The following is a 22,795-nucleotide window of genomic DNA, read 5'->3' as shown; positions in this document are numbered from 1 at the left end:
ATATTACCGCTTGGGTACCTCAGATGAATCCCCAAGTCAACAGCTCCCAAAGGGAATTCATTTCCACCCCTATCAGACAACTTCCAATCGGCGCTATTAGTCCTTCCTCTCCTGTGTTTTGACTAGCCTTCAAGCTAGTCAACAAATCACACCTGGAATGTCGCCCTTTCAGCTCCTACATCCAGCCGATCAGATCCTAGGCCTCACATTTGAATTCCCTGGCATCTTGTCTTCAATGAGAAAACTGAATTCATCCATTACGGAATAGTCTATCATCTCTCTGAATACTAAATAATTTTATAATAGTACCCGCTACTAAAATCGGGAGGGTAGGGATTTTGCTGTCTGAGCACCTTTGATAACCCTGAGTCTAAGCGTCTGCAGCAAAATACTGGGTGGCCATGGCTACCTACCCTTCTAGCCTTCCTTCAGCAACCAGGCCTGCTTTTCCCGCAGAGACTACGACTCCCAGAGTGCTTCGCGGGCCTGTGGCGCGCGCTGGGAGGCGTCTTTAGGACCAGGATTGAAGCAAGATGGCGGGCCCGCGGTGAGTAGCTGTGGAGGTCGCCGCTGCTCTCTTCCCTTTTAGAATAGGTCTGGAAAGCTTTCCCGTAGCTGTTGAGGGCTATTCTGACGGTCCTTGGCCGCCAGGCGAGGCTGCAGGTGTCCCCTGGCTGCATCCCGCCAACTGGCCGGCGTGTGGTTACGCCCTCCCTGTAGCACACCACCCGTGTGTCCGCCTGCACCACGTTGACCTTGCGACTCCTGAGACCCTTCCCGATCCAAGTCTTTCAATAATTCCTGTGCTCTCTTTCCTCAAACTTCAGACCCTCCAGGGCGTTTTTTTGTTTTTTGTTTTTTGTTTTTTTTTTGGAACTGAATTCGGTGCCTCGGAAGTTTTCTCTCTGGAGCGATAGTTCGGGGGCGTGCTAGCTAGGCAGAGAACAGAGGGAACGTAAAGTCTCCCACAAACGCCTGATTTTTGTCTTGTAATCAGAGGACGTGAGTTTGTGTCTCGTGCATGCCACCAGTTAAACAGTGGGCAGCTAAAACAGTACATAGCACGCTGAAAGAACGCGGGTTAGCAAGTTGCAGGGTTCTGCTAATGTCAGCCATGAGCCCGGGTCCTATTCCCTTTCCTGCCTGTTGAGTGAGCTAGGGAAGGGCACAGTCAGTCGTTGAGACAAAGAAAGTAGGAGCGCAGTAATTACATACCACTATTTGTCTGTAATATCTCATGAAAACGGTAGTTGCTTCCTGAAGTTTACAACTGAAGAATTGGAAGGCCATTTAGTTAATGACTTGCCTCCTGTATTTATTATTTACACGGCATTCTGCCTGCATCTATCTATGCCTGCAGGCCAGAAGAGGGCACCAACTCTCATTGTAGATGATTGTGAGTTGCTGGGAATTGAACTCAGAACCTTTGGAAGAGCAGCCAGTGCCCTTAACCTCTGAGACATTTGTCCAGCCCCAGATTTCCCAGTTTCTAAGTGAGCAGCTCCCAAGTCTTTAGAAGCAAGTCCTTAAAAAAATTTCATGATTTGCCGGGCGTGGTGCCGCACGCCTTTAATCCCAGCACACAGGAGGCAGAGGCAGGAGGATCAGTGTGAGTTCGAGGACAGCCTGGTCCACAAAGCAAGTCCGGGACAGCTAAGGCTATACAGAGAAACCCTGTCTCGAAAAACAAACAAACAAAAAAATAAATAAAATAAGATTCATGATTCAAAAGAAGGCTTGAGCCTTTAATTCCAGCACTCTGGAAGCAGAAGCAGGCGGATCGCTGTGAGTTTGAGGCCAGCCTGGTCTACAAAGTGAGTCCAGGACAGTCACAGCTACACAGAAACCCTGTCTTGAAAGAAAACAAAACGAAACAACAACAACAACAAAAACCAAGGAAGCCTTGACATATCTTTAAATGTTGTGAGACAGTAAAGATGAAATGGTGATAAAAAGCAGTTTGTGGGCTGGAGAGATGGCTCAGTGGTTAAGAGTACCGCCTGCTCTTCCAAAGGTCCTGCGTTCAATTCCCAGCAACCACATGGTGGCTCACAACCATCTATAGTGTAACCTGATGCCCTCTTCTGGCCTACAAGCAGATAACACTGTACACTTAATAAATAAATTAAAAAAAAAAAAAGCACTTTGTTTAAAACCTTTAAGATGGCAACTTGTTCCTCTTAGGATTTTTATGGACCAAAGATAGGTCTTGTTGAATTTTCCCTTTCATCAGAAACAATATTACTGTAAGTGCTTAGGTCTTCTGTGTGGTACTTGGATGTTAGTATGTAGACCCCCTGGTGCTTGAGGAGGCTTGTGCGCTGTTGCCTTATGTGTGAACGGCTTTCTAAGTAAGTATGTGGTTCCTGAGCACCCAGGAAGAGAAACAGAGTGCACTGAGTGGTGAGAAGGGTGCGTTTAGGAGAATGGTGTAGGCCGTTGGCCTTCTCATGTCTGATGTCACCACTCTTGGGCCTGTTGCCGTGTACAGCCGCGACGTTTAAAGGCCTTGTCTGCAAGTGACGAGCGCTGCCTCATGTCTCCTCTCTTACTGTAGTGTTTGTTTACTTTGGTAACTGATTCTTCTTTATCTCTTAAGCAGGAGTGAAAATCCGGGTGCCTAGAGACTGACTTCAGAGGCAGTCTGTCTTCACAATACCGGGTTTTTGTTTTGATTTTTTAAAAATCACTTGATAAGGATCATGGCGGCAGCAGTAAAATGGGTGATATCAAACAGAACTCTCTGGACGCATCTATTTCCAATCCAAAGTAAGTGAGGCTTTTTTTTTTAATAATTAAAAAAAGTTCTATGCTTTTTCTTTTTCTTTTTTTCTTTTTTTTTTTTTTTTTTTTTTTTGGTTTTTTGAGACAAGGTTTCTCTGTGTAGCCTTGGCTGTCCTAGACTCGCTTTGTAGACCAGGCTGGCCTCGAACTCACATCGATCCACCTGCCTCTGCCTCCCGAGTGCTGGGATTAAAGGCGTGCGCCACCACGCCCGGCTATGCTTTTTCAAATATAGAATATTTAAAGCATTTTGTTATTTTATATGCCTGCTATTTGCAATCATAAAAAGAAGACGAAATTTAATGTTAGTCAAAAAGAGAATGAATAAGTTATGCTACATCCCTTTTTTGTTTTGTTTTTCCAGACAGAGTTTCTCTGTGTAGCCTTGGCTGTCCTGGACTCTGTAGACCAGGCTGGCCTCAAACTCACAGCGATCCACCTGCCTCTGCCTCCCGAGTGCTGGGATTAAAGCTGTATACCACCATGCCTGGCTTATCTGTGCTTTTAAAAGTTACTGTAGTGAGCTGGCCATGATGTCGCATGCCTTTAATCCCAGCCTGGGAGGCAGAGGCGGGAGGATCTCTATGGTTCGAAACCAGTCTGGACTGGATAGTGGGTTCCAGGTCAGCCAGGGCTATGGAGAGAGAGAGAGTCCCTGTCTCAGAATAACAACCAAAAGTCACTGTAGTGAGATGAGCGTGGTGGCTCAAGTCTGTAATCCTAAAAGCTCAGAAGGCAGAGGTAAGCGGGCCTCTGAGATCAAGGCTAACCTGGCACACATAATGAGCTTCAGACAACCATGGCTACATAGTGAGACTCAGAAAATACTGATTAGTAAAAATCAAATTGCTGTATCTTCTAGTCAGCATACAAAATAACGACTTGCCGGAGAGTGGTGGCAGACGCCTTTAATCCCAGCGCTTGGGAGGGAGAGGCACGTGGTTCTCTGTAAGTTCAAGACCAGACTGGTCTACAGAGCCAGTTCCAGGACAGCCAGGGCTACACAAAGAAACCCTATCTTGAAGAGAAAAAAAAAAAAAAAAAGACATCACCTCCCCATCCCCCAAAAAAGTGCCCCGCCCCTATTTTCATTATTATAACCTTTTTGTGCATACCTGATCCATGTAACGTACTCACTCACTCCATTCCTCCTGCTTTGTTTTGCTGGTTCCTTCCTAGTCTTCCTTTTCCTGTTGGTGTCACACAGTATACTTAAATCTAGATTTCCGTATGAGGGAGAACATGGAGCAGTCCTCCCTTCGCTGGCCTCCTGTGTCCCCCTCTCCTTGCTCTTTAGCTTCCCCCTAGTCCCCTTCTTCTCTCTCATAGAGACCAACGAAAGCAAACAAAAGGCGCTTATTGGTTGACATCTACATTTACCTTTATGAGAGGTGAGCTAAACTATTGTACTCTGGGTTTTTGCAGATGGAGCTTTGTCAAGTGCTTGCTATAAGTCTACATACTCTTCTCTTCCAGATGACTACAATTGGTATGTATTTTTACAAAATCTGAAAAAAAAAAATCTGTTGAAAATAGCAGTCTTAGTTGTATCTTAGGTTTGCTTTTCTGAGTTTTCTGTTTTTTTGTTTGTTTTGTTTTGTTTGTTTTGGTTTTTTGAGACAGGGTTTCTCTGTGTAGCCCTGTCTGTCCTGGAACTCGCTTTGTAGACCAGATTGGTCTGAAACTCACAAAGATTGGCCTGCCTCTGCCTCCCAAGTGCTGGGATTAAAGGCGTGCACCACCCTCCCTGGCTTGATTATTCTGTCTTTAGTTTTGTTTTTAAAATTGTGTCTTATTGATATGGTATCCAGAGTGTACACATTTTAGATAAAAGCAATTACCATTGTGTTGCAGCGAACGCTCATGTCTGCTGTAACATGCTTTTTCTGAAGCAGGCTTTAACTTTTTGCAAAGTTTAATTCACTTTTATAGCTTTATGTTAGGGTTTATATCTATTTATCTGTCTTTTGTTTGATACTGAATAATTCCAAATTACACTGTTGTATTCAGCATCATTTGTTTGGTATTTATTCAACTTAATCACTATTCCAAGAACTAGAAATAGCATATGATGTATTCATTTTTATTTTTTTCAAGATTTATTTATTTATTATGTATACAGTGCTTGCCTGCATGACAGAAGAGGGCATTAGATCACACCACAGATTGTTACGAGCCACCATGTGGTTGCTGGGAATCGAACTCAGGACCTCTGAATGAGTAGTCAGCACTCTTAACCTCTGAGCCATCTCTCCAGCCCCTCATTTTTATTTGTATTTTTATTTTTTGCAGCAGAGCTGATGTGCAGAAAATGCAATATGTTTTCTTAAGTCATGTGGATTTTATTGCAAATTTTAGTAAAAAACAAAAAACAGCATAGTAGACTCAAGTTTACTATATAGCTGAGTCTGGCCTTGGACTCCTGTTTCTCCCACCAATGCTTATGTGTATGTTACCATGCCCAGGATTTTTTTATGTTTTCTTTTAAATTTATTATGTGGGAGGGGTATTTTTGCGAGCGGGTATGTATGTGCACCATGTGTGTTCCTGCTGTCTGTGGAGGTCAGAAGAGGGTGTCAGATTTCCTGGAACTGGAGTTGCTGACTTCATTGTGAGTAGGTGCTGGGAATTGAACCAGGGTCCTGAGCTGCCCGTTGGCTATATCCTTGTAGGGGGCCTAGGCCAGTCAGTGCATGGCTTCAACCTCAACAGGCCCCTCTGGGCCCTGGTTGGCTCTATTGGTCTACTTTAGCAGCTCCTGTCACCTTCAGGTCCTTCTTTCCTTCCCCTCCACTTTACCATAGGACTCCCTACATATCGCCCAATGTTTGGCTGTGAGTCTCAGCACCTGGTTTGAACCGCTGCTGGGTGGAGCCTCTCAAAGGATAACTCTGAGAGGCTCCTGTCTGCGACCATAGCAGAGTATCATTAATAGTGTCAGGGGTTGGCTCTCTCCCAGGGGGGTGGGCCAGATGTTGGTTGGACAAAGTCTAGTTTTGGCATCTGCCTGGCTGTGTCCCTCAATCTCTGCTCTATCTTTATCCCTGCACGCCTTGTAGGCACGGTGAGTTTTGGGTTGAAGTTTTTGTGAGTGGGTTGATGATCCTCTCCCTCTACTGGGAGACTTACCTAGTTAGAGGCTGTCCTCTTCAGTCTCTATGGCCTCTGCTACCAGGAGTCCCTGCTAGAGTCCCCCTCACATCCTCCCAGGACCTACCCTGACTTGGGTCTCCAGCTTGTCTCAGAGATGCCCCCGCCACAGTTTCTCTTTTCTTTACAGGCCTTCTGTCCCCGGCCTCATTCCAGCTCCCCCCATGTCTGCTCTCCACCCTCATATCTCTCTGTGCTCCCTCTCTTACCCTGTTCCTTCTCTTCAGTCACTACCTCTGACTTCTTTTTCCCCTTCTGAATGAAATTTAAGCTTGGATCCTCCTTGTTATCTTCTTTGGGTCTGTGCATTGTGGTATGTTTATCCTGTACTATACGGCTAAAATCCACTTGTAAGTGAGTACATATGTGTCTTTCTGTGTCTGTGCTACCTCACTTAACATGATCTTTTCTAGTTCCATGCATTTGTCTGCAAATTTCATGATTTCTTTGTTTTTAATACTGAGTAGTATTCCATTGTGTAAATGTACCACAGTTTCTTTATCCATTCTTCAGTTGAGGGACATCTAGGTAGTTTCTAGATTCTGGCTATTATGAATAAAGCTGCTATGAACACAGTTGAGCAAGTGTTTGGCACTAGTTTTAATTGTACTTTCAATGACTACTAAGTTAAGTAGCTAGTGATGAAATTAAACTAGGTTATATTTTTATTCAACCTAAACAGATTGAGTAGTGTCAGTGTTTTATATTGTGTAAAGCTTCCTAAAGCCAGCTGTGACGGTTATCCTAGCACTTGGAAAGCTAAAGCGAGAAGATCTGGAGATCAGAGCCAGCCTGGACTGTCTAGTGAGTTGTCTCTAAAGAGTGGTGCTGGTGGAGAGATGGATCAGCGCTTTAGAGTGTGTGCTGCTCTTGCAGGAGGACCTGGGTTTGGTTCCCAGTACCCACTTGTCAACTTAATAACTCAGTTCATAAGATCAATTCCAAAGATCTGATAACCTCTTCTGACCTTTGAGGACACTGGGAACACACAAGAGTCACATACATCAGGCAAAGCATCCATTCACATAAAATACAACAAATACATTTATTTTTTATTTTTTGGTTTTTCTTGTTTCTTGTTTTTTGTTTTTTGTTTTTTCAAGACAAGGTTTCTCTGTGTAGCCTTGGCTGTCCTGGACTTACTTTGTAGACCTGGCTGGCCTCGAACTCACAGCGATTCACCTACCTGTGCCTTTGATACTGGGATAAAGGCATGAGCCACCACACCTGGCCAATAAATCTTTTTTTCAAAGTTTAAAAACCTCATTTGGGCTGTACCTGGTGGTGCACTTATGTGATCCCAGCCCTGGAGAGGCAGGGGCAGGTGAAGCTCTGTGAGGGCCAGGCTAGCCAGAGGTACAGTTTGAGACCCATCTCTGTGCCCAAAACAAATAAGCAAACAAATAAATATAATTTAATAGTGGAAATGTTATTGCAGTTATGTTTAGAATTCAGTGGTAAAATCAGAGTGAAACAACTTAATGCAGTTGAAGTACAGTTTATAGTCACTACTGTTTATTTTCCTTAAGTAGTTAAACTGACATATTCTACTATGGTCTTAGTTTTCACTCATGCTATAGATACTAGGTTTCTTTTCTTTTCTTTTTTTAAATTTATTTATTATTTTGTGTTCATTGGTGTTTTACCTGCATATATGTCTGTGTTAGGGCAGTAGATCCCTGGAACTGGAGTTACAGACAGTTGTGAGCTGCCGTGTGGTTGCTGGGAATTGAACCCAGGTCCTCTGGAAGAACAGCTAGTGCTCTTAAGCACAGGGCCATCTCTCCAGCCCTGGTACTAGGTTTTCTAATCAAGCAATATAACATGTTCCCTTTAGCAATTTGTGATTAATTAATTTTATATTTAAATTGAACTATTTTACTATTGTAGCATATAAGTACATTTAACATAGTTTCTCAACTTGAATTAGCAACACTACATAAATACATTTTTATCACATTTGTTTATTTGTGTGTGTGCCATGGCATGCATGTAGTGGTTGGAGGACAGCTCTCTCTTACTATGTGGGTCCTGAGGACCAAACTCCTGTCGTTAGTTTTGGCAGTAAGCACCCTTCCCCACAGAGCCATCTCTACAGCCCCAATGGATTTTTAAATTTTAAGTGCTACAGTGCACGAATCTCTTTCACCTTAAATATTAACTGCTTAGAATCTATTTCAAATTCAATTAGTTAGATTCAGCTTTAAGAATTCAGCTGTAAGTTGTGGTGGTACTCAACTTTAATCCCGGCACTTGGGAGGCAGAGGTAGGTGGAGCGATGTGAGTTAAAGGCTAGCCTGATCTACAGAGTTAGTTCTAGGACAGCCACAGACAAGGTTACACAGAGAAACTCTTGTTTCAAAAAACAAAACAAAACACACACACACACACACACACACACACACACACACACACCCCTCAAGTATTTGTATGATAGCCAAATTAAGAAAAAAACTGAGGGCTAGAGAGATGGCTCACAGGTTAAGTGCACTGACTTCTCCTCCAGAGGTCCTGAGTTCAATTCCCAACAACCACATGGTGGCTTATAACCATCTATAATGTGATTTGATGCTTTCTTCTAGCCTGCAGATGTACATGCAGCCAGAGTACTGTATACATAATAACAAATAAATAAATCTTTAAAAAAAAAAATAAAAGAGAAAGAAAGAAACTTAGAGCTAGGCGGTGGTGGTGCACACCTTTAATCCCAGCACTCAGGAGGCAGAGGCAGGCAGATTGCTGTGAGTTCAAGGCCAGCCTGGTCTAGAAAGTGAGTCTAGTACAGCTAAGCCTACACAGAGAAACCCTGTCTCTAATATTGCCCCCCTCAAAAAAAAACGTAATTATTCTAGCTGAGCATACATGTAATCTTTTTTTTTAAGATTTATTTATTTATCATCATGTGTACAGTGTTCTGCCTGCATGTATATTTGTAGGCCAGAAGAAGGAGTCAGATCACATTACAAATGGATGTGAGCCACCATGTGGTTGCTGGGACCTGAACTCATGACCTTTGAAAGAACAGACAGTGCTCTTAACCTCTGAACCATCTCTCCAGCCCCATACATGTAATCTTAACAAGAAATAAAGTCATAAGGACCAAGAGTTTAAGGTCATCCTTGGCTACACAGAGCCTTGGAAACCAGCCTGGGACACGTGAGATCCTATCTGAATAAAGCCATTCTGCTAGACGTGATGGTATGTGCCTGTTATCTAGTCACTTTGGAGGCAGAGGCAGGAGGACTGCCATTTGTTTGAGGCCAGTGTGGGCTTCATAGTGAGAGTAGTGACTGTGTGCACTACAGAGTGAGACCTTGTCTCAAAAAACCCTAAAACCCAAACCTAAAAGCAATCGTGCTGCCTTGAGTGCAGTCTAAGTGTATTTCTAACGTTCTTTTCCAGCAAAGTAGAGCTCGCTTTGACAGCCGACGGCAAGACAATCGTGTGCCACCACCCTTCTGTGGACATTCCCTACGAACACACCAAAGTATGTACGGGAAGTTGGTCTGATAGCCTTTATTTGTTTAGGGTCTTTCAACTTTTCTAGTTTACTGTCTTGATTTTTCCTCTTAGTTTTTGTATTTTTTCCTTAAAGGTTTTTTAGTATATAAGAGAACTATTGAAGGGCAATTAAGACATCATTTTTCTGACCCAAAAATTTTGAGAAAAACTAGACCTGATGGCAGAGACCTATATAATCCCACCCACTTGGCCTCAAGCAGGAAGACAGCAAAGTCATCTTAGAGCTTGTATAAAATTTAAACACTTTAAAAGGTTTGTTAATATAGGACATTAGTATAACATTCACCTAGGATTTGTGAGGCTTAGGTCAGATCCCCTGTATCGCATGTTCATACTCACACGCACAAGATAAAACTGCAAAATATATATCCTATACTATCATGTGTCATAAAATATATGTACATATATGTGTATGTGTATGTGTTTCTGTGTGTGTATGTGTGTTACCATATGTCATGAAAGACTTGTATTTTAGAGTACTGTTTCAGCCGGGCATGGCGGCGCACGCCTTTAATCCCAGCACTCGGGAGGCAGAGGCAGGCGGATCACTGTGAGTTCGAGGCCAGCCTGGTCTACAAAGTGAGTCCAGGACAGCCAAGGCTACACAGAGAAACTCTGTCTCGAAAAGCCAAAAAAAAAAAAAAAAAAAAAAAAAGTACTGTTTCACAGCGTTTGTGCTGTTGATTCTGATTCACTTGTGTGTGTGCATGTACACGGGTCCTGGGTATTGAAAGTCAAGTGGTCAGGCCTGGGGCAGTGCTGTCCTGCTGGACCATTGCCATTGCAAAGGCCCAAAGAATCTTTGTTAATGTTTGGTGAATTTAACAAGTTTTAAAATAAGCTTATTTTTATTTCATGTGTGTGTGTGTGTGTGTGTGTGTGTGTGTGTGTGTGTGTGTGTGTGTGTGTGTGTTGTGTGGACACCAGGTGTGTATGGGTGACCAGAGCATACAGAAGGGCATGTTAGATCCCTTGGAGGTGGAGTTGTGGGTGTTTGTAAGCTACCTGCAGTGGGTGCTGGGAACTGCACTCAAGTCCCTGGAAGAGCAGCGCACTCTTAGCCACTGAGCTATCTCTAGCCTCGGCCATTTTTTCGGTAACACCAATATGGGGTTTTTGTTTTTAGTATTATTTTGTATGTGTATGAGTGTTGTCTGCACCATGTGCGTGCACCACGTGCAAGGCTTGTGCCTTCAGAAGCCAAAAGATAGCATTGGGTTCACTGGAGCTGGACTTAGAGATAGTTGTGACCTACTATGTGGGTGCTGGGAATTGAACCCGGTTCCTCTGAAAGAGCAGCCAGTGCTTCTAACTGCTGAGGCATCTTTCTAGCCCCCAATGGGCAAATATTATTAATTGTCTAGTTTAATTTTTTCTTTCTTTCTTTCTTTCTTTCTTTTTTTTTGGGGGGGGGGGTTTGAGACAGGGTCTCTCTATGTTAGTCTTGGCTGTCCTGGACTCACTTTGTAGACCAGGCTGGCCTCGAACTTACAGCGATCCTCCTGCCTCTGCCTCCCGAGTGCTGGGATTAAAGGCATGCACCACCACGCCCGGCTTTTTTCTCTTTTTCTTTTAAAAAAAAAATCATGCACAAGATAAAAATGCATTTTAGTATAATTTATTTTAATTTGACCTGTCTTTATTATTTTTTGCTCAAAATGTGTATTTTTACTTTTTTGTTCTGTGTGTTTAAAACAGACTCAATCGTGGACTCTGGACTTGCCACATTATGCTGTCTACTGTCTTTTCTTACCTTTTTTGTTTTGTTTTGTTTTGTTGTGTTGTGTTGTGTTTTGAAAAAAAAGGTTTCTCTATGTAACAGCCTTGGCTATTGTAGAACTCTTTCTGTAGGCCAGGCTGGTCTATGGAGATCTCAGAGATCCACCTGCCTCTGCCTCCCAAGTCCTGAAATTAAAGACAGGCACTGCCAGTGTCTGGTCTTTTTTTACTTTTTAAAAAATTCTGTTTGAGGTTTTATTTAAAAAAGGAAGGAAGGAAGGAAGAATGGACGGATGGACGGATGGACAGACAACTTAGAGATTTCTGGTTTGATAGTTTTTGGTACTGTATCTGTGGCTGTTATTTGTCAGTCCAGGTCCGCCTTCTCCTCCTCCGTTCTTGCACTGCAGTCTTATTCTTGCTCCGACCCTGGTGAATCTAGAACAGGACTGTCTTTCATAGATACAAGCAAACAGAGTTTTCTTCCTACTTCTGCCTGGTATATATTTTATTAAAGTACATATGTTCCAAAAATATTTTCCTGTGACTCAGGATTTCTATTAAAGGAAGATAAAGGCATTGTACTGGGGGATTCTGGTGTAAAAGGAAATAAAGAAAAAGAAAGTGTGGATGTAATTAAGTCGGTGCATTTGGAGCTGGAGTGATGGCTCAGTAGGAACCTTCCTACTCAGCTTGCTAGCTCACCCGGCAGCCCAGGAGGAAAAGGCAAAAGCTGAAAGCTTAAAGAGCTAAAGAGCTCTGTCTTAAATACTGTGTATTAGGGCTGAACCACACCAAAAAAGAAACAGGTTTTTATAGTTCACAATCTCAGGGTTCACAATGGGATCAAATATCCTGCAATATGACACTACTTGAGAGGGCTTAGGAGGTGTGGCCTTGGAGGAGGTGTGTCAGTGGGGGAGGCCTTTAGGGTTTCCAAAGCCCAAGCCAGTCCCTCTCTGTCTTCCTGCTGCCTGCAAATCTGGGTGTAGAACTCTTAGCTACTTCTCCGACCTGTGTGCGCCATGCCTTCCCACACTGGTGATAATGCACTAAACCTCTGAAACTGTAAGCAGGCCCCAATTCAGTGCTTTCCTTCATAGGCTTGCCATGTTGTGGGGTCTCTTCACAGCAGTAGAACACTGACTAAGACACATGACATGAGTGTGGAGGCCAGAGATAACTTTGTAGACTCAGTTCTATCTTTCTGTTGGTACCAGGGTTCAAACTCAGGTTGTCAGGCTTTTTCACGAAGCACTTTTATCTGCTGAGGCATCTTGCTGGCTCCAAACACCTTCTTTATAATATTGTTTTTAAAAAAAATTTTTTTTTTTCAAGACAGGGTTTCTCTGTGTAGCCTTGGCTGTCCTGGACTCGCTTTGTAGACCAGGCAGGCCTCAAACTCACAGCGATCCGCCTGCCTCTGCCTCCCGAGTGCTGGGATTAAAGGCGTGCGCCACCGTGCCCGGCTAAAAAAAATTTTTTTAAGTGAGGAAATCTAGCCGAGGTATAGTGGTGCACACCTGTAATCCAGCACTCAGGAGGCAGAGGCAGGTAGATCTCGAGGCCAGCCTGGTCCACAGAGTGAGTTCAGCACAGCCAGAGCTACCACTAAGTGGCAGGACCGGAGACATCACTGTTCTTACCCTGTCTTGAAAAAACTTAAAAAAAAAAAAGTAAAAACGTTAGTGTTTTGAGGTCAGATCTCACTGTAGCCCAGGCTGGATCTGTATGATATCCAGGCTATCTTAAAACTCCTTCTATAGTTCAGAATATCCATAGATTAATGACAGTCCTCTGTCTCTGCCTCCCCAGTGCTGAGAAGACAGGTCAGTGCCAACACACCTGTCTTAATACATTTGACCTTTAGCAACAAATACCCAAACCTAAAAGAGAAAGCTCATCTCTGAAGCCTCTGGCAGCCTGTCAGGTAGCAGCAGGGGTAGATACCATCGTATTTGTGAGCACAGCGCTTTGGAAATGAACACTGTGGTGAGAGGCAGCTGTACTCCGCAGGCTGGATCAGGGGACGGTTCTGATGGCAAGCTGAGGAGGATTACAGACGCTGTTTGAGACACCAGTTCCTCCTCATGGGAGTCAGTAAGAAGGGTGCTGGAGCGTGAGGCTGACCAGGCAGTTGCCGGGCAGAGTATAGTTTTGGTGTGCAATTGCAGTGGACTTGGTTCCAGGCTGCGGTTTTGAGTGAGTCTCAGTTGTTGCTATCAGATATATATGCAAGAGGCTTTCTCAGAAGCCCCAGCTTTATTTACACACTTTTTTAGCTGAGGCTTGACACTGTAGGTGTGGCTCTGTTTTGATTCTGACAGCTTTTACAGCTTTGATGCTGTGCTTGCCAGTGCTTTCAAGCGATGGTCCTTTACAATGACTAACATTCTGCTTTAGATAAAAGAGACTGTTTTAAGATTGCTTTAACTGTCTAAGGAGTACTTCTTTAAAATATACTTAAAAATAGCACTTGTGTCCTGTGTGGGGCCTTAGGGAAATGAAGTCTGTAACAGTTTGAGGAACAGCAGGCACCCTATACATTCACTTGACCTTCACCAACCCTTGTGAGATGGATGCTCCTCCTGATTTTACAGGAGGGAAGTAAGGATTTAGCTTGCCGCTGGCTATAGCACTACTAAGCAGCAGGACCAGACACAGAGCGCTGTTCTTAGTCTTCATTACTATTTCTTCTTATGCTCTCCCATGCTAGCCGTTATACCACACTGCTAGCAAGTTAGTGGCTTACGACTAGCCCGACTGGTTTGCTGCTTTGCTTGTTTGTTTTTGAGACAGGGTCCCAGTCTGTGCTTACCCGACCTGCAGCTCACTATCAACAGCAGGCTGACCTCAAACTGCGAGAGCTCTTCCTGCTTCTGCCTCCTGGGTTTGGGGATTGCAGGCATGCACCGTTCCTATGCCCAGCTTGGGACTGTCGCTGTTCAGTGAGACGGTGTCTTAGTCACTGTTCATTGCTGTGAAGAGATGCCATGCCCAATTTAACTGGGGCCTCGCCTACCGTGTCAGGGTTAGTCCGTGATCTTCCTGGCAGGGAGCATGGCGGCAGGCAGGCAGGCATGATGCTGGAGCAGTAATAGCTAAGAGCTTACATCTTGTTCTTTGTTTTTTCTCGAGACGGGGTTTTTCTGTGTGGCCCTGGCTATCCTGGACTAGGCTGGCCTAGAACTCACAGAGATCTACCTGCCTCTGTCTCCCCAGTGCTGGGATTACAGGTGTGTGCCACCACGCCCAGCTCTTGTATCTAATCTACAAGCAGAGAGGGAGACTGGGCCTGGCAGGGGCTTTTGAAACCTCAGAGCCCCCCCACCCAGTGACACACCTCGTCTAACTAAGCCAAACCTCCTAGTCCTCCCTAAACAGTCCATCAGCTGCGAACCAAGCATTCAAATATATGACCTGTGGGGGCCATTCTTATTCAAGCCACCCTAGAGGTCTTCTCTCATTTGTTATATAAGGTAAACTGTCAAATTGCAACTTAAAAAAATAATATGGACCCCAGTGTATACTTTGGGGAAATAGAAATAAAAATAACAAGTACCTTATTACTGAGGAAAATAATTGAATGAGAACTTTTAGTATTGGAAAAGAAACCCAAAGGTTTTTGTGAGTAGAGAGTATTTCTAACTCTGAGTAACATAACTAACGGAAAGTGCCTGGCCACTTACCCACAGTAAGGCGGTGCGCTGTTGCATCATAAAGCCGGGCGCTTCCCAGTGAATGGTTCTCGACTTATTGTTTGCAATTTGCTTCTTTTGTAGCCTATCCCTCAACCAGATCTTTTGCATAATAATGACGAAACACACGAGCAAGTGCTGAAAACCAAATTAGAAGAAAAAAGCAACCACCTTGAGCAGGGACCCATGATAGAACAGCTCAGCAAGGTGTTCTTCACGACGAAGCATCGTTGGTACCCGCACGGGCTGTAAGTCTCACCCGCTTCTCCTCCCACAGCTTCTGCCGCAGCGCTGCGTGTGGAAACTTGACCCCGAGGATGCTTGCTCCAGTCTGTTCTTCAATCTGCACGGGCTGGAGTTAAAACAAAGGAACACCTTAGCTTTATGAATGCAGGAGTTTTTTCAAAAAGTCTCCTAGTTTATGCTAGACTTTAGTTACAGTTTTCAATCCTCCTTCCTGATAATAGCTGATCTTATTCCCAGTGCTGATTTATTTACTTTCCTACCTTCTGTGGATGAGTGATCTGTCTATCTGTAAGTACACTACACTTGTGTCAGGAGGCCTGAGGAGTACACCAGATCCCCTGGGACTGGAGCCACCCTGTGCCTGCTAGGAACCAAGCCTACCCCTCTGCAAGAGCAGCAGTGCTCTTAACCTCTGAGCCATCTCCCTAGATGCTGTTTATCCATTTCTTACAGATTTTTGAATAACTGCCAAAAAAAAAAAAGTACAGGGTCAGATTTGGTCTTAGTAAGTATTGTTCTCAGTTCCTTTCAAAACTAGTTGCCATTCTGTTTTTTGTTTATTTTGGGGGAGTTTTGTTTTTTCAAGACAGGGTTTCTTGGTGTATAGCCTTGGCTGTCCTGGACTCACTTTGTAGACCAGGCTAGCCTCATCCACCTGCCTCTGCCTCCCCGAGTGCTGGGATTACAGGTGTGCACTGCCATGCCCTGCTACAATTTTTTTACAATGCTCACACTGTGTTGTGTGTGTGTGTGGGGTGTTTGTTTATTTTTTGAGACAGGGTTTCTCTGTGAAGACCTGGCTGTCCTAGAACTGATTGTGTCTACCAGGTTGCCCTTGAACTCAGAAATTTGCTCTTCGTTCTGAGCACTGGGATTAAAGGCCTGTGCCACCACTGCCCACCACATTGTGCTGTCCTTATCCTTTGTCTGACTATGGCTCTAGTTTTCTTTTTTTGTAGTTGTTTTGAATTAAACTTTCTCTCTTTGTGCCTATGTGTTTGTGGCATATGTGTGTATGTTTGTTTGGCATTTTTATGCTAGTGTGCATGCACATGGAGGCCAGAGATCACTGTTGAGTGTCTTCCTCAATCACTCTTTATCTTATTTTCTTTTTTCTCCTGCCCTGTTATTTATTTTTGTTTTACGTGCATGAGTATTTTACCTACTTGGATGTATGTGTGCCACATGTATGCAGTGCCACAGCAGGTAAGAAGATGGTGTTAGAGATGGTTGTGAGCCATCATGAAGGTGCTGGGAGTTGAACCTAGGTCCTCTAGAAGAATTGCCAGTGCTCTTAACCTCTGATCCATCTCTCTAGTTCTCACCTTACCTTTTGAGACAGGGTCTTTCTCCTGCACTGGTCTTATGATTACTTAGACTGATTGGCCAGCGTGTCCCTGGGATGCTTCTGTCATGCCTTCTCAGTTCCGGAACTACAAGTGTCCACTGCCATCCTGGCAGGCTTTTTATATAGGCGATGGGGATTTGAACTCAGGTCCTTATGCTTACATGGAAGGCACTTTCATGACTGAGCCATCTCCTAGGACCTATATGGGGTGGGGGAGGCCTGTGGCAATCAGAGGATAATTTGTGGGAATTGGAGATTGCCTTCCATATGGGCCCCAAAGACCAAACTTAGGTCTTGAGGCTTGGTAGCAAGTGTCTTTACCCACTAAGCCGTCTCACCACCCCACCCCTTAAATAAAAGCATGCTTACTTTTGTTTATCTTTTGGGATTTGTAGTGTTAGGAATTGAACCCAGGGCTGCTGAGCTACATTACAATCTCTTCTCCTCCCCCACTCCTGATCAACTCCTCCTTTCTTTTCTTGCAGTGCTGGGGAATCACACCTAGGGCTCACACATGCTGAAGTTGTGTGTTCTACTGTTGAACCGTACTCCTAGCCCAGAATCTTCTTTCATGTCCAAACCAAACTGTGAAGTATTCTTTGTTGTTTATGTTTGTTTGTCTGAGCAAGCTCTGTTCTTTTCTCTTGTGTAGGGTTTCTCTTGTAGTCCTGGCTGTCTTGGACTCACTTTGTAGACCAGGCTGGTTTCGAACTCACAGAGATCCACCTGCCTCTGCCTTCCCAGTACTGGAATTAAAGGCGTGTGCCACCATGCCCAGCCCCAAGTTTTTATTTTATTATTAATGGTGTGTGAGTGTATGTGTGTACAGGTGTGTGCGCCACCAGGCCCAGCTCAGCCAGTGCTCTTAACTGCTGAGCCATCTCTCCAGCTCTCTGCATTTTTTTTTTAATGTAAAAGTGTCATAAATAACTTTTATTATGTTTGAATAGGCAAGTTGTGGGTAGGAGAGCCCATTTTAAAACTCATATTTATTTTATAATTTCATGCATGTGTGTTGGTCTTATCTCCCTCATCTCCTCCCCAATGTCCAGTCTTTTAATCATTACTCTTTTTGTTTTGTTTTAAACCCTCTTTTGGTTTTTATTTCTTAGTATTCACATTGATTATTATATTGTTAGCTTTTCACCTGTCTTTGTAACTGTTCAGTTAGAGTTGGTGAAAACAAATCAATAAGCTATCTCATAGCTCTGTGTCTTTAATTACAGTGTATTCTCAGATGTGTTGTGGTGATTCATGTCTCATTGCCCCTCCTGTTTGTCTTTTACTTTTGTTGACTTAAAAAGTTTTTATTGAGGCAGGAGAGATGGCTCAGAGGTTAAGAGCACCTTCTGCTCTTCCAGAGGTCCTGCGTTCAATTCTCAGCAACCACATGGGTGGCTCATAACCGTCTATCATGAGATCTGGTTCCCTTTTCTGGTGTGCAGGTATACATGCAGGCAGAACACTGTATATATAATAAATAAATAAATCTTTTTTTAAAAAGTTTTTATTTTGCCATGCAAGGTGCTGTCAGACACCTTTACTCCAGCACTTGGGAGGCAGAGGCAGGCAGATCTCTTGAGATCGAGGCCAGCCTGGTCTACAGAGTTAGTTCCAGGCCAACCAAGGCTACACAAAGAAACTCTGTTTCAAAAAAACAAAACAAGCCGGGCGTGGTGGCACACGCCTTTAATCCCAGCACTTGGGAGGCAGAGGCAGGGGGATCGCTGTGAGTTTGAGGGCAGCCTGGTCTACAAAGCCAGTCCAGGGCAGCCAAGGCTACACAGAGAGACCCTGTCTCAAACAACAACAACAACAACAAAAAAAAAACCCAAAAAACAAAACAAAAAGTTTTTTTTTATTTTTAAAGAAAAATATGTATTTATTTATTATTATGTATACAGTGCTCTGTCTGCATGTATACCTGCTGCAGGCCAGAAGAGGGCATCAGATCACATTATAGATGGTTGTGAGCCACCATGTGGTTGCTGGGAATTGAACTCATGACCTCTGGAGGAGCCATCTCTCCAGCCCAAGTTTTCTTTTTGTTTGTTTGTTTGTTTTTTGTTTCTTTGTTTTTTTGAGACACAGTTTCTCTGTGTAGCCCTGGCTGTCCTGGACTCGCTTTGTAGACCAGGCTGGCCTCGAACTCAGAGATCTGTCTGCCTCTGCCTTCCGAGTGCTGGGATTAAAGATGTGTACCACCGTGCCTGGCCCCAAGTTTTTATTTTATTATTAATGGTGTGTGTGTGTGTGTGTGTGTGTGTGTGTGTGTGTGTACAGGTGTGTGGATGTGTTCATGCATGCCACACTGTCAGTATACATGTCAGAGGATAATTTTCAGGAGTGAGTCTTTGTGCCCTGGTTCCAGGGATTGAACTTGCCCATTGCCCAGCAAGTGCTTTTGCTGCCTTTGCCATCTTGCTAGCCCCATTGTCTGTCTGTCTGTCTGATTGACTATCTGTCTATATCATCTGCCTGTCTAAATTGTCTGTCTGTCTGTCTGTCTAGCTATCAGGGGTGCTTTATGCAGGTATGCAGAGAAGTTACAGGACGGCTTCAGGTCTCACACGTGTCATTATCAGAAGTTGTCCTACCTTTTTTTTTTTTTTTTTTTTAAGAGTGCCTATTTTGTTAAGTTCAGTAGCCTGGAACTCACCAGCTAGACTAATGTGGTCAGCAAGCCGCAGGGTCTGCCCTGTCTCCACCACCTCAGTGCTGAGATTGCCGCATGCGCTGTCACTGTCATGGTCGGCTGTGGGGATTGAGCACTCTCCAGAGCCTTGAGCTCCGGCCGGTTTTTCCGCTTCCTTGCTGGTTCTCGTTCCTTCCTTCCTTCCTGTGCATTCCAGGTTGCTTTACTCTGTAAACATTGTTCATAACCACTCCGCTGAAGCTGTGACAATCCCGACTGTAGTTTATTTGAAGGGGAAGACTGAAGGCAAGGAGACGACTCAGATCGCGTTCTCTAGCATCTTACCCGTGTTTAATCTTATTTACTTATTTAATCTTATTGCTACTAATTAGCTTTTGGCTGCTCATTAATGTAATCTCCTAGTATATCTTTACCCCTCAGGATTGTGAAGAGAAGAAGCACTTTGAATTGTAAGCAGACTTTAATTAGGTGGAACTGATTGTCCCAATACCTCTCCCAATAAAGCGCTCAGCAGAAGCCCCGATCCTAGTTTGCATGCGTAAAGAAAACATCTAGCCTAGAATAGTGTCCTTTCAGATCAGTCAGTCCATACTTGCTTAGTATCTGTGTATAACACACACAGAATTTTATTTACTATTTGTGTATGATGATGGAGTTCAGGTTGGCAAGCTAGTGTAGCAGGCACCTCTACTCACTGAGCTGTCTTCTCGACCCTGACCCCTGCATGCTTATGTTTGGTTAAAGTAATATATACCGTTTGAAAGTACTGATTTCTAAACATCAGTGAACCATTTTTTCTTTTCTTTTCTCTTTCCATTTTTCAAGACAGGGTTTCTCTGTGTAGCTCTGGCTGTCCTGGAACTCACTCTGTAGATCAGGCTGGCCTTGAACTCAGAGATCCACCTGCCTGTGTCTCCCAAGTGCTGGGATTTAAGGCGTCCGCCACCACCGCCCTGCCCATTTTTTTCTTAAGATTCAAGCTACTTGTAGAATAATTTGTCAGTATTCAGGGTTTTTTCTGTTGTTTGTTTTTTGTTTTCAAGACAGTGTTTCTCTGTTGTAGCTTTCGCTCTCTTGGACTTGTAAACCATGCTGGCCTTGAACTCACAGAGATCCGTCTACCTCTGCCTCCCGAGTGCTGCAGTTACAGGTTTGTGCCACCTCACCTGACAATGTTGCAGTTTTTAAGGTCTAGAAATCAAAAGAATGGGACTCACTATGATTTAAAGATGAAGTACATACAGCTGGGCTTGGTGGCACATGATTTTATTCCTAGCACTCAGGGAGACAGAGGCAGATGGATTGCTGTGAGTTGGAGAACAACCCAGTCTACAGAGTGAGTTCCAGGACAGCCTGGGCTGTATAGAGAAACCCTGCCTCAAAAAACCAAAAACCAAACCAAAACAACCCATAGAAATGAGATATATAATGTCTTTTTCAATATTTTTAGAGGTATACATGTTGCTTTTAAAGATGTATAAGATACAAAATGGAAATCTGCGTATTTCAGTCATGCTCCACTCCCTGTAGGTACATGTCCTTAGCTGCTCCCCAAATGGTAACTCTATCTAGTCAGTGTTGTGCTGTTTGAGGTACAGCTCTTTGCTGAGAGAGCAGCTTTGTGTCAGAAGCACCTGGGCTCACTCTCACCCTACTGTTGTCACCTCCTAGCCACTTGCTCAGTCTAGTAGGTTGACATGTATGTCAGCCCTGACTTTGTAGTACTGTACAGGCATATGTGTATGTGACCTATGTGACCTTAAATGAATCTTTTTTTTTTTTTTTTTTTTAGACAGGGTTTCTCTGTGTAGCCTTGGCTGTTCTAGACTAGCTTTGTAGACCAGGCTGCCTCGAATTCACAGAGATCCACCTGCCTCTGCCTCCTGAGTGCTGGGATTACAGGTGTGTGCCACCACACCTGGCTGAGTGCTGGGATTTTAAATACAAGGGCCACTACTACCTGGTTATAACACTTTTATAATGGTGCTTTTTTGGTGTGGGGCTTTGGTTGTAGGTATTTTATTTTTTGTTTGTTTGTTTGTTTGTTTTTTCGAGACAGGGTTTCTCTGTGTAGCCTTGGCCATCCTGGACTCACTTTGTAGACTAGGCTGACCTCGAACTCATAGCGATCCGCCTGCCTCTGCCTCCCGAGTGCTGGGATTAAAAGCGTGTGCCACCACGCCCAGCTGGGTATTTTGTTTTTGTTTTGAGAATTTTGTTATTTTTTTGAGATTATAATAGAATTATACCATTTTCACCTTCTCTTCACACCTTTTCTTAGACCCACCCTTGGTTTCTTTCAACAGTCAAATTGCAGTTACACTAAGAATATTACATACAAGTATCTTTAAATTGTGTATAATGTATATATGCAATACAAATGACTTTTGTGCTTAGACATAATAATCACAAAAAAGACAAGATACTTTGTGGTAGATGTGCAAAAATTTGAAAATCCCAAGTACTGCTTGTCCTAGACACTTTGAGTAAGGATTTCAAGTTGCAGCAGGTCAGGACTATGGAGAGTTTTGATTTGTCTCACCACACTGTTTCTCCAAAGCATTGTACCAGCAGAGATTTGTGGTGTGCAGGTCTGATCCTGCTGACTTCAGCACGCTAGCACTTGGATTAGTTATTATAATTTCAGCATGTTTGTGACTGCGAAAGTGAGTTAAGTAGTGGTGGACATTTTCACCGTCATTGCTTGCATTCGTGGTCACAGTCTGCATTTTTCTGCAAACATCATTGCTTGAATTCTATTATATATTGAAACATGATTTTACAGTTTAAGAGGCCTCTGTACAGAGGGAAATAATTGCATTATCAAGAAAAATTTTACAGGCATGTGTATAATAATACAAGGGTTCCTTAAAGATAAGCATTCATTTTTAATTCGAGATTGTAGCTTATTATTGAGAAGTGTGTAATAGTATATTTATAAACTTTTATTGACTTTTAAATAATTCTAATAAAAATAACAAAATAACCACAGAAATTTAACATGGGTATCTGGAATAACTAATTTTTGTTTGTTTGTTTGTTTTTGTTTTTGTTTTTCGAGACAAGGTTTCTCTGTGTAGCCTTGGCTGTCCTGGAGCTCTCTCTGTGGACCAGGCTGGCCTTGAAGTCACAGAGATCCTCCTGCCTCTGCCTCCCAAGTGCTATGGAATAACTAATTTATTGGAGTAATCTTACCTCCAATATTTTCTTCTTTTCAAGGTACCACAGACGTCGTAAGAAACTGAATCCTCCCAGAGACAGGTGACTGCTCTTAATTCTACAAGCACCAAGAACATTTTGCTTTGTGTCTTATTTGCCAGTGAGAAATTGTACCTGGTGTGTTCATTAAGATGTTATGTAGAAAAATAATAAAATTTCATATATTCAAGTGCGTATTTCATATCGATTCTGAGTTTGAGGTTAAAGTCTTTTTCTCTCCTCTCTTTTATTTATTTGTTTTGCTTTTTGAGACAGGGCCTCTTTGGCTGCCCCACAACTTCATGTTTACCAGACTGGCCTCAAACTCACAGTGATCAGCTCTTTTTATTTTATTTTACTATTTTTAATTATGTGTACATATGTGTACACATGAATGCAAATCCCACAGAGTCTCTGGCCTGGACCTAGAGTTAAAAGCAGTTGTGAAGTACCTGATGTGATTGCTGGGACTTG

At 43.4% G+C, this 22,795-nt stretch overlaps 1 protein-coding gene across 1 annotated transcript; it reads left to right on the top strand.

Moving 5' to 3' along the window:
- Window positions 1-419: 419 nt before the first annotated feature.
- MRPL42 (mitochondrial ribosomal protein L42) lies at window positions 420-22,515 on the top strand. The gene is made up of 6 exons (XM_084796348.1): window positions 420-547; window positions 2,603-2,769; window positions 4,210-4,273; window positions 9,337-9,421; window positions 14,958-15,121; window positions 22,343-22,515. Exons 2-6 carry the CDS (start codon window positions 2,703-2,705, stop codon window positions 22,386-22,388), a joined length of 426 nt encoding a protein of 141 aa, XP_084652474.1. The 5' UTR covers window positions 420-547; window positions 2,603-2,702; the 3' UTR covers window positions 22,389-22,515.
- The last annotated feature ends 280 nt before the right edge of the window (window positions 22,516-22,795 follow it).

This window comes from Acomys minous (assembly GCF_964271855.1).
Source record: "Acomys minous genome assembly, chromosome: 9".
Classification (NCBI taxonomy): Eukaryota; Metazoa; Chordata; class Mammalia; order Rodentia; family Muridae; genus Acomys; species Acomys minous.
The sequence above is the reverse complement of the archived record's forward strand: the minus strand, read 5'-3'. Positions and strand labels throughout refer to the sequence as shown.

Coding starts and splice junctions, on each gene's coding strand:
- MRPL42 (XM_084796348.1), top strand. CDS start 2,703: ATGGCGGCAGCAGTAAAATGGGTGATATCAAACAGAACTCTCTGGACG. Junction 2,770..4,209: donor GCATCTATTTCCAATCCAAA/GTAAGTGAGGCT, acceptor GGGTTTTTGCAG/ATGGAGCTTTGTCAAGTGCT. Junction 15,122..22,342: donor CGTTGGTACCCGCACGGGCT/GTAAGTCTCACC, acceptor CTTCTTTTCAAG/GTACCACAGACGTCGTAAGA.